Raw genomic sequence first — 14,645 nt, 5'->3', positions numbered from 1 at the left:
TCACGAGAACCAAAGGAGGCACTGGCTGTGGCTGGAATGATCTCCAGCTAGCTTCCCAGGAGTGGCACAGTTATCCCTTTGTTAGACTTGCCCTTTTTAAAAGCGGGGACCTTTCCATTCTAGCCTGCGTGTAAGTGAAAAGCCCTGCAAGCTCAAGGAACCTGCCCTACTTCCTGCCCTTGTTAAGCCTCCACTCTTCGCTCCAGAGGAATTTATTCAATACTGGAGCCAGTCTTTCATGCATTTACCAAGAACTAAAGAAGTAAACTAAAGAAGCGCTCAGGGCATTGTGGGCAGGCAGGAGGTCCTGCAGTGCAGTGATGAGAAGTGTGAGCTCAGGGCAGGTGTTAACTCAGCCCATCTAATAGTGCCTTTTCGACCTGTTAAGCTTCCAGTCCCCTGTTCCCACCTGAGCTCCACGGCGGGGGAGGGAAACAGATGGAAGCTCAAACAGGTAGAGGAGTTGAGAATTATTGAGGTGGCATTTTACTTCTATAGGAGGAAGCATGAGATGGTCAATTAACAGCCTTGGGGCTTGTAGCTAACCTTCTGTAAAATATTAAGTTAGACACCTACTCCAAGTGAGACTACTGGATCCTGTATCAAGCTGTAGGTGTGCTGTTTATATTATAAGACAACCAGATACTTTAGCAGGGCGATTATCATTTAATTAAATCTTAGATCTTCAGTAGGTTTATGGGAACATAATAAAATTTTATCTGGAAAATTTCTGGAAAGCCTTCTTTACTTTTTTCGTGTTTGTCAGCAAAAGTCCACTTACAATCTCAAAAATAGCTGATTTTATGCGGCGACTCAGCAAAGGAGGCAAAATGGTGTGGTGAAGAGAACACCAAGTGAGGCTCAGACTCCCGAGTTCAGGTTGCCAGGCTGCCGATAGCTGTGTGACTGTGAGAAAATCACTTCATCTTTCTGGATCCTGGTTTCTCGTCTGTAGAGGGGAAGCACGGAGCTGGTTCCACTGTGGTCCGCAGTCCTTTCACTTTTATTTGCGCAGCTCACTCTGAGAAGCCGGTGGTCCCTGTTCCCTTCTGTTGCCCATCCCCGCCTTATTTTCGCCTGCCATGGGCTGAAAGACGAGGTGGCCCAGTTTATGAGGCTGCTGTAAGGCATGGTGGAGAACCTGGGGGGCCCCCTTCCCAGTACTCCCCTCGAGGACTCTGTTTTGTTGTTTAGAGTCTCTCTTTGCTTTGGTTCACTGCTGAGATGGGTGAGGTAGTCCATCAATGACCCCTCGTTCAGGCTAGCACATTGTTCTCATACCATAAAATTATGGTGACATTACATCCAGTGTAATGCCTTTGCAGCATGGAAGATTCCTACCGTAAGTATTTCTAGTATTGACAGTGGGATTCCAGAAAACTCTTTGTTGCTCTTACAGGAATTTTATCATTTTTTTCTTGATTTTTAGTCATCATAATGTCTACAGATGAAGCTGTTGAGAGTTACTATATATATTCTTAGTCATAAAACATATAGCATGTTTACGTTTAATAATGATAATCTCCTTGAGTTGACAATAAGCAACTCTCCAATTCTCAGACTTCAGTTCATTTCATGGCTACACGTGGGCTTAGTAGGAATCTGCTTGTGGTTTATTAGTCATGTGAGAAAGATCTGCGGTTTCTCATTAACCACAAACCTAATGATATGCCAACAGTGTGGTATATCTGCTTAAAGAATGAATGCAAATATAGGTCACACTGACAGATCAGTAGTCCCTAATTAAAGGAAATAATCTTCCCCCAGGAAAGGTAAGGAAATTCAGCTGCAGTGTTCAGCCATTCATCCAGGGTGCAGCTCTCAGAGGTGATGGGAGGTGGTGGCAGATGGGGCTATGCGTAAAGATGCCTGCATGAGGTCTCGGTCCCTGGGGGTGTGCTCTGAGAGTGTGGTCCTTTCTACCATTAGCCTGGAAATCCACAGCTCTGCTTATTTTGGAAGATTCACATCTCCTGATCCATCTCAGAAATAGTTCTGCCAGCAGCATTAGCTGCGTCACCTTCACCCCGTCAGCCACCCTAATATCTGCAAACCTGAACCAATTAGCCATCCATGTTGTTTCAGAAACAGTCAGGAGCATGCAGTCCTGCAAGGTGGGCAGAGCCTGGGTCTGGGGTTCTCTGCAAGTGGACATCCAGTTTTCAGCAGTTCCTTGAACCGCTTTGGATTTTCCTCCTCCCACCAAAGCCCAACTACAGAAACTAAGCAAGACTGTGGCTGTCTGCTTGCCAACCCAGGGACCACTCTTACTTTGGCCTTGTGGCCCTTTGCTGTTGAGGTCCGTGGAGCCTTGTGTTTGGGCTGTACTCCACCCAATCTACCCTCTCTCAGATTTGGAGACCTAAGCCCAGAATCCACCTTTCTTCTGCCTTGAGTTACCACTCGGTCTTTTCTCTGTGTGTTTGGCCCCTGGCAGCTAGGTCACAATGTGGGACGGACTTCGGTAGCCCAGCCCTTCGCTGCTAAGGTTCCTGTTGAGCCTCCTGGTGCTAAACCTCACTGTCAGGCTGTTGTCACTGGCACCCTGCAGTATCTCAGGCTGCCTCCGAGACCCTGCTGTTCCCTGCTGTTCCCAGGGTGCCATTCCCATCTGCTTTCTCGTGCCCAGAGGCCTGCAGTAAGACCTTTGCTGGCCCAGGCCCAGAAGAGATTATTGGACCTCCTCTATGTGTATTTCAGAATGAAAACTATTAAGCCATCCTAAATAAACAAACAAGGAGATAAGGAAATCCAGCTACATTCTGATTTTTCCCACAATGAATACTTTGAACATTATTGAACATTCTCAGTCTTTCTCTTCTGTGTTGCCCTTTTCTTGTTTGTGTCCTAGAATGTACTCGGTCTACCTGTGGGCAGTCAGTCAGTCCAGCACCGGGTCCCAGACATCTGTGTGGAGGAGCTTTTGTACACGGGTGCATAGGAGCCCTCTCTTCTCCACTGAGTGTCTGGGTCCCACATTCCCAAACAGGGTGGTGCTTGTCAGAGCCTGAGCCTGAGGCCCTCCTCAGAACATGCAGGACCTTTTGACTTTACATCTCCCTTGTTGCTCTTCTTGAAAAAGAGGACTCTCCATCTCACTGCTGTCTGTCTCTCTGCCATCACTGCTGTATTAGTCAGCTTTGCTACAGTAACAACCAATCCAAAAACTCTGGGATTTTCAGCAAACATTTATGTTTCACTCGTGTTGCCTGCTGCGGCTCCCCTCCTTGCATCTTCCCCGCTACAGTGGAGGCTGAAGGAGCATCCCCACTGGACATGGCATTCTCATGGCAGAGGGAAGAGTATGAGAGCTCCTGGGTAGACAAGATGTATATCACGCCTGCTCGTTGGCAAAAGCAGGTCACAAGACCCTGCCAACCATTTTCAGCATCTTTTCAGCCATTCATCCCATGCAGCATCTTTCAGTGGTGACATGGAATGGGCAACAGATGGGTTGATCTAGGGAGATCTAGGCGCTTAGGGGAGCCTGTGGGAGGGTCAGAATGCTGCAGAAGTCCCTGGTGGTGATGCCACACCTGCTGTCCACAGGAGGGCCCTGCAGCAGGGCCTCGCCTTCAGCAGGATGCTTCACAGTGTCCCACCACCTGGCCTCCTTCCTCCTTCCAGTGCCTAGTGCACTGGTCTGCAGAACCCCACCGGCTGGGTGGCTTCAACAACAGAAATTTATTTTCTCACAGTTCTGGATGCTGGAAAGTTCAAAATCAAGGTGTTGATAGTGTTGGGTTCTGACCGCCTTCTTCCTGTGTCTTCACGTGGCCTTTCATCTGTGTGCATGTACTACTGGTATCTCTTCCTCTTCTTCTAAGGACACCAGTCCTCTAGAGCCTACCTTATGACCTCACTTAACCTTAATTACTTCCTTAAAGGCCCCATCTCCGAATGCAGTCACCTTGGGGGTTAGGGCTTTAACCCATGAATTTTGGGAAACACAATGCAGTCCATAACACCCGGTATCCTTGGGATAAGGCAGCTTTCACATACACAGTCTAATTTTGTTTTCTCAACAAGCCTGTGAGGAGGTTATCAGATCATCATTTTCACTTTATAGATAAGGAAGATGAAGTAACTTGTTAGTTAGTGGAGGATTCTGGACTGAAACAGTTTCTTTGACTCTAAATCACATGTTCTTTGAACTGTGACGTGGAATATTCTCCTTAAGAACATTAGAAATGAAATAACTATATATGGACTGAATTAATAACTAGGAAGGTTACATAATATATGGAAGATTGTTTACAAAATACAAAGATTGTTTATAAAGTTTTAAGTATAAAAAATAGATCACAGAAATATATGTGCTCTGTGAGCACAGCCATGTAAAAAGTATGACTGAAGCTTAAAAAGGAACAGAAAAAAATGAAGTAACTTGGCCTTCAGGGTGGTAGGGTTTTGTTTCTTTTTTGTATTAAAGTTGACCTAAAGAATTCATTTATAAATAACAGAATTTTAACTCCCAGAAATCAAGAGTTTGGAAGTTGGTGGGGACAGGAGAATTGTGTGTCCGTTTGTCCCTAGCTCTTCGGGGCCCAGAGACTTAGGATAACTACCAAACACCATAGTGTTTAATAGACTCCTTCACTGTGAAACTCCTCCAGTCCCAGCTTCTCTGATTGAACTGCTGTAGCTCACTTGATGAGCCAGGCAGGTCGCTGTGAACTGAGAGGGCTGAAGCCAAATATCATTTGGAAGAGGATCAGCGACTGCAGGGGCCGAGCGTTGAAGCTGTGCCCCGGGGAAGAGAATATCCAATGTAAGCAGAGATTATCCCCCCAAAACTGAGTCCAGGTAGTCCTGGAGGGCCTGGGCCAGTGGGGGTTAACGCAGAAGGGGCAAGTGTAAGTAGAAAATACGGGTGTCACGGGAAGCCTGGAAGACATTCCAAGAGCTTTCCACTTTTTGGAACCCTTTCTAAAGACCCTCAGCGCCACCTCTGTAGGCTGGCCCCCGGGAGCCCAGTCTGGCAGTGCTCTAAGACTCCTAGATGAAAATGTCGTGTTTTCGAGTACATTTAACGTTCCTGTGGTGAATGTTGAATATATTACCAGAGAGTCCTCCCTTTTCTTTTATCCAGGAACAAAGTCATCTGTCTCTTAAAATTATGTCTATCATATAAACAGGTTCCGATAAGGTGTGCTGTCCCCTTGATTAACGAAGGTGTCTCAGTTGGTCACTCCTAGGATAGTGTGTGTGCTCTCTTATCTGAGGTTAGCACCCAGCTTACCTGTTACAGGGATGTTTTTCTTCCAGGCTCACAGGTTGTTCCTCACTAAGATCTCTCTCTGTCTCTCTCTCTCTCTTTTTTTTTTTAGGAGTTAATAGATCTGGATTGTGAAAATAGATTAGAATTCTTCAACTAAATTAGCCCAGACATTTTATCAGCCCATTCAGGAGAAATAGGAGTAATTCTCAAGTCCAATATGACAAAATCCGTAAGTTTAACAGAGAAAAATTAGTGATCAATTCTTAGCTAAAAGGAGCTCCCCCATAAAGACATAGTCTGTCTAGGGATTCCTTTCATAGTAAGCTAGCTATTTGACATATGATTCAACTTACATAAAAGAAAACCTATTTTTATATGTTTCACAAATACCTCTGGCATCAGATTGTATACACATTGCCCCATTCTGTGAAATATAATTTTCCAGCCTAGGATTTGGTCTTTGACCATCAAAAAGATTGCTTTTCATGATGCCAATCTCAAAAATGTTAAGAATGTGCCCCAAGCCTCCCTTAACAAAGGACTTTGGATTCTACTCAAATGTCTAACATAGTAAGTCAGTGAAGTGATCTGGTGTCCTACCTGCAGGGAGCAGCCACTCTCGATTTCAGCCTCTTTTGCCATGTGGGAATTTGGGCCGAGATGTTCAGATTTTTCACGAGAAGCCCCAGACCTGAATTTTTAAACAATGCTGATTCGATAAAAAATGTAAAAAGACATTGTGCAGAGTAGCTAGTCCACAGTCTGTGGGTATCCCATTTTAATTCTGGTTGCTGGATCTGTGTTTCTGCAGGTGGACACTATGGTGCCCAGTTTGTTTCTGTCTTAAGTATACCTCTCTCACATGTCACGTGTCCCTCCTAGTTTCCAGATTTGGTGTATGAATCCGTAGTCCCCTAATTGTGACAACTTTTAATATATCACTCTTTCAGCTTGCATCTTCATACCTTAAAGACCATTTTAAGTTATTCTGTAACTATGTAGAAACAGCCCCATGTGCTGCAGTCTATTAACCTCGACTCAAGTCACAGTGAGGGACACCAGTAAAATTTTTAAGTCAGTCTTGTCATCTGTTGTTGTCAGCTGTTGTTCTTGAGGGTGAGTGGCGATGTCATGGTCACAGGCCAACTCTTCTTCCTTCCCTCTGCAGCCGTCGTTCCACCCAGCGGACAGCGTGCGAGGAACCCGCCACCACGGGCTGGTGGAGAGGCCGTCCCGGACGCGCTTCCACCCCCTCCACCGACGGTCTGGGGACAAGCCAGGACGACAGATATCCTTTCTCATCATCAGAGGAGACGATAAGTTTTGAAATGTTTGAGAAGTTTTCAGGTTTTATCTTCTCTGCGATTCCCTTTTGGCCTCAAAATCTTCATTTTATCTGATGAACAGAGAAAACAAAAATGAGCAGGAAACCAGAAACATCTCTGCATCACAAATTTGGAAGGATCATTGTAGGTGTTTATGAAAGTGTCAATCAAGTTCACTTTAATGAAGTAAGTGCACATAAGAAACATGTAAGTCAGCCTCATTGCAAGGCCTTTGCAGCATTTTCTTCAGAAATCAGCAAAGTCAGAGTTGACTTTGAATCAGGTTAGAAAGATTTAGTCTAGCTAAAACAGACATACAGATATGTGATTTATTTTTATTTCTGTTGACCCACTGAACTGCTGTTAGAACTTACAGAAGGAATTTTATATGATTTTCTATTTATGGAGTCTCAAACTCAGTAAGTGACAGCTAAAATATGAAGCTGGTATTTGGGAAAATTCTTATATGGTGATATGTACTCACACCAAGTCCTATGCTGTTACGTAGGACTAAAACAGGAGACTGAGTTCATCTGACAATTTTATTTATCAGGCCAGAGTAGGGGGTGCTGCCGAGCATCCAGCATTGTGCTCAGGGTGTTTAGAAAGAGACCTGAGCCAGATTTGGTGAGAGAGGGCACAGAATAAGTGTGCCGGGAGAGCCTGCGCCCTCCACTTCACTCTTCTCACCCACAGGGGTGGAAAAGACCAGAAAGGCAGGGTGAGTCTGACTGCAGAGCTGAATTCCTGGCAGTGATGGTAGAGTTGGCTTCGCCAGCCTAGAAACCAGGAAGCGGGGGAAGGGCACTCATGTTTACTGAGCACCTATCCGTTCCAGGCCCTGTGCTAGGCAATTCAATGTCATTTAGTCCTCAAAACTCAGTGAGCAGTTGACTTTTTTAACCCCCATTTTCCCCTGAGGAAACTGAGTATCAAAGTAACTTGCCCAAAATTCCACTGCTGAGGTAGGAGGGGCCCAGAGTCAGCCCAGGTCAAGCTGGGCCCCTTCCTCTCTGCAGTGCTCAGCTGTTCCCAGGACCATGCTCCAGAGAAACCCGTGGGAGCTGTGGGGACACAGAGGAAACCACTGCTTTTCTTGCCCTCAAGCTTCTTGCAGTCTTCCAGTAATTTGAAGTGAGGATAATGACCCCAACGAATGTTTATTTCTCCCCTCTTCTGCCCCCAGGAACACACTACATTTGGTCCATCAAGATACCCTGACTTCTGATTTTGTATATTGTGTGGCCATTATCAGGGGACATGAAAACAATAACTGATTTTTCCAGTTCCTTTCTGGGAGGTGAGAATTCTACCGTTAAACCACCGATGTATCCCTCAAATTCCTTTCTGGAATGTGCAGAACTTTAAGAATGTAAAAAGGAGAGGAGAATAGAGGCAGTTCTTCAGCGAATTCACACACATGTGGGTGGAGCAGTAAATCAAACCATTGTCTAAATTGCTCGGAATTTTCAAGCAAAAGACTTTGAGTGTTGTTCGCTTGATGTAACATTACATCTTTTTCTGTTGTCTCAATTCCCTCTTTCTCTTGTAGGTGTTCTCTCTAAATATTATAATACATATAGATACATTTACAGCTTTCTCAGATCCTTTTTGCATCAAGTATAGTCTAAATATATACATAGAGTCATAGCTTTTTTAACCAAGGAATACCTAGAAGAGGAGGAAATTGAAGAAAAGCAATAGAGAAGAATGTTCATTCACCTAAAAACAGTTTGAGTATCTGTTAGCATCAGGCATCATTTAGATACTGCAGGCATACTGGCAAACATGATATGGTCCCTGCCCTCAAGTCACTGTCATCCAGTGGGAGAGGCAGCTGGGCAAGCACGTGGTCGCAGCACAGTGCGGGGAGCTGTAGTTGAGGTGGCTCAGGGGCTCGGCAGGGACAGCCTGAACCAGTCTTGTGGGGGCATAGAAGGCATCCTGGGAGAAAATCTGAGGCTTGAAGGGTAGGTTATAAGTAAGGTGATAATGTACATCTTTATTCAACAGATGTGCACAGAGCCCCTCTCTGCACCAGGTACTGTTCTCAGTGCTGGGGACTCAGTGGTGAATAAGACAGGCATGTCCTTGCCTTCTTGACTTTACAGTTCTTTCAGAGATGACAGACAGCAAACAGTTTAAAAAATGATGAAGGAAAATAATTTCAAGTGGTTGTAAGTGATATCCAAAGAGGAAGACAGCTGCAGAGGGAATGTTTCAGGCAGAGGGACGGACTTGGGCGAAGTGTAGGAAGGCGCTACTCCGCCGTGTGCTCAGGGGGCCCCGTCTCTCCTCAGTAGTAAGTCACAGGGTGTGGCTGGACCCTGTGAGATCAGCAGCAGAGCAGATCAACTCCTAAGCGGAGGAGAAGCAAGAACCAAGTTCCTATACAGAGCAGTTAAAGTTATTCATCAGACAGTACAAGACTGATCATAGACCATGAGACGTCTCTCCATACACTCTTCTCAAGCACCGAACTGGGGCCCTGGGGCTTTAGCATAGGCCTGCCCATTAACAAACAGCAAGTCTCTTTTGAGGAATCCAGGGACCCCTAAATCCTAGTAAGATATAAAAGTGGGATGATTTTCTGTTGCAGATATTGGTATATTCAGGAGAACTTGAGGGAAGAGGGCTGCAATTCCGTCTTTCCTTTCCTGGCCTGCATTCATATGATTTTGAAATAATTCACTTAAAATGGTTGCCTTTCACACTGGTCTATTACTCCCTCATGAAGTTTTATCTTTTAAAAGTATTAACACTGGTTTGAATCTTTGTTAGAACAAAAAGAAGAAATGTGTTCAGAATTCTCTTCTTCCAGCTGTTCCTTGGCTTGGGTGTTATTTTAGAACAGGCACACTGGCTTAGACAAGGGTTCAGTCCTATGATACGGATAAATGATCTCAAATAAAGTGAACATTGTTTGACAGTGTGGGCAGCCGCACTCCGCAGAGCCTGTGGCACAAGGGCATTCCTTCTGCAGTGGGCGGCCGCCCCCACATAGAAGGCCAGTGCGGTGGGCTCTGCTGTTGGCATGAGTGGCCACCACAAGCAGAGACCAGGGCACTGCCCAGGTGGGCTCTGGCCTGGGGCCGCACTCAGGGCAGAGGAGAGGCGCTGCCTGGTCCCCGGCTGGGGGCCAGGGCTTGAGAACTCAGAGTAGAAGCTCTCCCGCCTCCCTGCAGGCAGCCCTTCTCACCCCTCCCTCCTCAAGGGCAGCAGAATGTGTACCCCAAACACCGTCTTGCTGAATTTCTCAACTGTTAACATACATTTACAGCAAATGTAATATTATCTCAGATCTGTGGGTAAGACACACTGATGAATCATAGAAAATGTCTTCTTCTAAAAGAGATGTGTTTTTTAGAAAGAAAGACAAATGTTTAGAGATTTCCCCCAATTTATATTCCCAACAAGGCTTGAGAGTATACTGTGTCCTGAAATCTAGTGTGAACAGTCATCAAGAGATGCCTTAAGACCCACGAAAGTTAGGAATGGCTCTCCTCTTTGGAATAGGTCTTGCTTTGAAACTTTTCACACAATGAAATGAAAATTATAGAACATTGGTTTATAGAGCATGTTTATTTGAAATGCATGGCCTATTATGTTTGAGAAACACTGAACTCTCTGTCACTTCTTGGAGCCTCACAGTTGACATTAAGGCTCTGAGAAGCCCTATAGTTAAGAAACTTCTCATCTTTAACCCGGGATTTCCAAAAATTTATTTGATCAAAAAACCCAATTTTCATCTAAACACCCATTAGAGATTTCCATCTCAAAGTTCATGGAAATAGTGGTTTTTAGAGTGGTAAGGGGGAAATATTCAGACTTCAAAATTCCACATGCCACCTATTTGTCACTGATATGCTGAAAGAAATAAGATGTTCTGATACACATAAGAACTCAAGAATGATTCCACTCATTATGCCAACTCCCTTCATGTTTGACTTTAAGATATATTCTAGTAGGACATAGTAGGAGGTAAGGGGACCAGAGGAAGTAGAGTGATGCTGAAGACATGGTCGAGAAATTAGGGGAGGAACCAAACTGTGACGTTTGTATATATTAAATCCTACCCTGGCACTCGTCTTGGTGGGCGGGTTCTATTAAGTGGACCTGGAGTTCACGTACCCCGCCAGCTGCAGGGGAGATCACGAGCCTGCCCCGCACCCTGTCTCTGGTAGAACCCCGAGTTCCAGAGGGTAGGAGAGAAAACAGTCGGCCTCTAGGCTGCTGTAGGGGGCAGTCCCTGAGCCCTGCCCCAGGTGCCCTTACCACATGGGAACAGAAAGCCAAAAGAATGACCCAGCTGTGCTCACCAGCCACGAGCAGGCAGCACAGGAGAGAGAAGGGTGGAAGCTGCTTGGAGCTTCTGAGGCTCAGTAATCCCACCCACAGGGAAGTGGGCCAGCAGATGTCCTGTCTTATTGATGGAAGGGCTACTCCCCTTCCTTTGGGGACGAGTAGGTGAGCACTTTCCCTCTGATATTCCCCGAGCTGAGAAGGAGTAGGAGTCCCCGTGTCAGAGGACTGAGGCAGGAGCGTGAGGGGAAGGATTTTCCTCTACTGACCCGCGGGGACTTGGGGAGAGAGAGAACAGACTGGGATGACTCTGAGATTTCCAGCTGGAGCCCCTGGGTGGATGGCGCCCTCCACTGAATACGAGGGACTGTAAGAAGATGAGAGGGAAGATGATTAGTTGGGCTTTGAGTAGAATTTGAGGTACTTCTGGTGGAGAGGCTGAGTAGGCATTTGGAAATGTGAACTTGGAGTTCACGAGAACTGTTGGGAGCTGGGGGTATGGATTCAGGAGTGGGACTGTGGGTGATAGTTGGAGCCAAATGTATGTGTGGACCGACCAAGGCGAGCATGGAGGACAGGGGTCAGGGCCTGCTGACAGAGTCTCCAAGGGCGCTCTTCCCAAAGTACCCGGCCTCTCCAGCCTCCTGCCCTGCCCCCACTCTACCTGGTACCCAGTGGTGCTGAGACCCTCTCCCCATCCTGTCCATTTGAGAGCAATGAAAGCAGATGCGAGCAGAGCAGAGAGGCTGTGAGGCCACAGAACTTTGGGACCATTAGGGTTGAAGGCAGGAGAGGAGGAGCTTCAACAGGAGTGCAGAGTGGAATAGATAAAAAGGTCCATTATGACGTGGGATTGTTTTTTGACTTAGGCTTAACTAAGGTGGTAATGGGTGAGGAGCTGGTCTGGCTTGTTAAAAACCTGTCACCTGCATTGCTCTTCTGTTTGTTTGCTGGCAATTAGCAGGCACTCTGGAAATGTTTGTTGAATTAAATGGTAAATTCAAGTTTACAAATAAGGGTATTTTTCCTGTTTTTATGTTGTTCTTTAGACGTATCAGTGTTGTGGAGTAATTAGTCACCTGAACAAAGTTTTCTGAAATCTTCAGAAGAACAAATAAACCTTTTCGGTGTTTTCCTCTGTTGAGTTTAACTGTAAGCTGCTAACATTAGTGATTCTCTTGATGCCAACAGTTCTTTGGTTTGTAAATATCCATTAAATGAGATGTGATGGTGAGAATTAAGAGAGCTCAGATGTCACATCTTTTAACTTTAGATGCCTTCAGTCTAGCCATATTATAATTTCAGGAATTTACTTCATGTCCGTGTTGTTAATCTACATCAGAAAGGCTACAATGCTAACTTACACCTCAACATTGAAATAACTGATGTTTGATCATTGCATTATTACGACACCACTGCATTCTAACTTGTATCACTTGTCTAGATAATTGGACTTAATGACTTTAAGGGTGGCAGTGCACCAGAAGAAGTGGTGAACTTCTGCTTCATGAAATTCAGCTTTTCTGGACAGAGAGTCATCACACTCTGCAGAAAAGAGAAAGGCTCAGTGCCTCCTCTCTCCGAGGGCCTTCTTATTTCTTTCTCACCTTCTCCTTTCCTGTCTTCTACTGGGCTCTGTTCTAATCCGTACTTTGCAAGCATTAAGCCTAATAGTTAATGTTGGAGAAATATCGGGTCTCTTTTTTGAAAATGTCTGCTTTATTGTACTGACTAAGATTCAGATTAAGAAATAAGGTAGCTAGACATGACACAACTAACACACAGGAAGTGAAGCTGTGATCATAATGCTTCTCCTGGCAAAGGAAATATTTCATTAAGAACTCACTAGTGCCCAAGTTCTACAGGTGCCAGATTCCACCTGCATCATAGTCCCTTCTCATCAAGGCTCCCGTCTCTTCCTGAGCTCTAGCTCATGATGGCTTCTTTTACACAGAGCCACTGAAGATTTTTTTAGCAGGAGAATAATGTAATTTAAAATGTTTTAAGAAGGCTATTCTATGGGTATAATTAACTAAATTAACCAACATGGCTCTGCTGTCCTCAGCATGAGTGGTGTAGCATCACATTTGTCTTTCCGTGCATGTGGAAGATGTGCGAAGGCACACTAAGATGTGCTAAGGCTAGACCCAGGGAAGGATACAGAATTTATGGAACGGGGCCCCTGACAACCCAGGGAAGTTAACATTTCTCCACAAACCTAATGCAGTTCCCTTCTGACGATAAGTAACAGGAACCCTCAACTTGAAGAAAAGGGAATGTATTGGCTGACATCACTAGAAGCCCACAGGCTAGATCTAGGGGCCCGTCCAGTAGCACTGAGACTCTGTCTCTGTGAGGTGCTCCCTCTGAATTGACTTCCAGGGAGAGAAACCCAGATTCACATGGTCCTCAAGCTCACCATCTCCACTGGGGACACTCCTTTTTTCTCCTCAAAAGCACTCTCATTGGTCCTGTTTATATCATGAGCCCATCATCCCTGAACCAATCACTGGGGGATAAGTTGCCTTGACTGGAAATGCTGGGCCTGGGAGCATCCCGTGGGACAGGGAGGGGAATGCCAGGCTTCCCAGGTTTCGGGTTGGGGTGGAGGCAGTTCTTCAAAGTAAAAGATGCTAGGCTGGCAAAAAGAGTAAGAAACACCCCCGATGAACCAAGCAAAGATGGCACTGGTTAGAAGACAGAGAAGTAGACTTTTCCAGAGGAAGCTGGTAAGAGAATGCGTGGAGGAAGAGCTGTCTGATGCAGCGATAAAGATAAGGACCCACAACTCAGTTGTTTTAACGCCCCACGATTCCAGCTTCTTACTTCTGCATCAGCTTTCCATTCATTTTATTTTTCCTTTATTAAAAACTCTACTTTGATGGTGGTACTTTTGGAGCTAATTACGCCTCACAGCCTCTGGATGAGAGTTGGCCCAGGTAAGCAAGCCATGTTTTCAAAGGTATGATGGGCATGTGCTATTTTTGGACGGTTTCACTTTATTTTACCCATCCTGAATGTTGTTTTAGAAATCTCTAATCTAAAGCACAGACTCTTGTTTTCTCTTGTTAAAGTGAAGTTCTTTCTATGCATAATCATATGCTTATATGAGAGTCTAAAATTAAGTTATTTAAGTAAATCTAGATCTTCATCTTTAAGACCAAATAGAAACACATTTGGAATACATTTATAAACATAATACTCTGATTTGGTATTCTTATATCTGAATATATGAGGTGTCTTGGCAAGCCACTGAAAGGAACAAAGGCTTTAGTAAGCTCCTAAAGTTGGATTTGATTTAGGGTCTCTTTGAGTATTTTTGTATAGAGAGAATATACACCCCAAAACTGAGTATTTTTGAGAGTGACAGAATATACAGTTAACTGAAAAGATGGCTACATCCAGTGGGTATGTGGTGTCATTTTCAGATCACCTAGTCAGATTTCGGAGGCATTTGAAACCATTTAGCTCTCTGGGTTGAGGTCTACTGTCCGTGCATTCTCTGGGCAAATACTGGCAGCAATTACTGCAGACGATGTATTCAGGACCTGGGAAAGGTTGGTGTGAAGGTGGGTAACAGCTGGCCCCTGCCTCCAATAGGTTTTCAGCTACCCTCAAGAATCTTGAGATCCATGGTTGTAGGATAAACACAGTATTTTATCATAAAAAGATATCTTGAAACAGATTTTAAAAATTTGTATCCAAGAAAAACAGTCTTCTGCACAAGCACGAGGATTCGTGAGATTATTGTTTTCATAAACTGGGTTACTGTACCAGTTGTATTCCTCTCAATGGAC

The 14,645-nt window shown here is 45.0% G+C and overlaps 1 protein-coding gene across 4 annotated transcripts in view; it reads left to right on the top strand.

Moving 5' to 3' along the window:
- The window catches only part of CRTC3 (CREB regulated transcription coactivator 3), an 87,679-nt gene that overhangs the window by 40,429 nt on the left and 32,605 nt on the right, over positions 1–14,645 (top strand). For 3 of the 4 annotated variants that reach the window (XM_064480601.1, XM_064480602.1, XM_031440600.2), the window contains exons 3-4: positions 6,390–6,509; positions 13,726–13,787. In XM_064480601.1, the coding sequence (XP_064336671.1) occupies positions 6,390–6,509; positions 13,726–13,787 (182 nt within the window). Of the gene's footprint in view, positions 1–5,144; positions 5,451–6,389; positions 6,510–13,725; positions 13,788–14,645 lie in introns of those variants that run through there. The other variant, XM_064480603.1, reaches the window with a different exon arrangement.

This window comes from Camelus dromedarius, chromosome 29, assembly GCF_036321535.1.
Source record: "Camelus dromedarius isolate mCamDro1 chromosome 29, mCamDro1.pat, whole genome shotgun sequence".
Classification (NCBI taxonomy): Eukaryota; Metazoa; Chordata; class Mammalia; order Artiodactyla; family Camelidae; genus Camelus; species Camelus dromedarius.
Note: the sequence above shows the minus strand (reverse complement) of the source record. Positions and strands in the feature narration are given on the sequence as shown.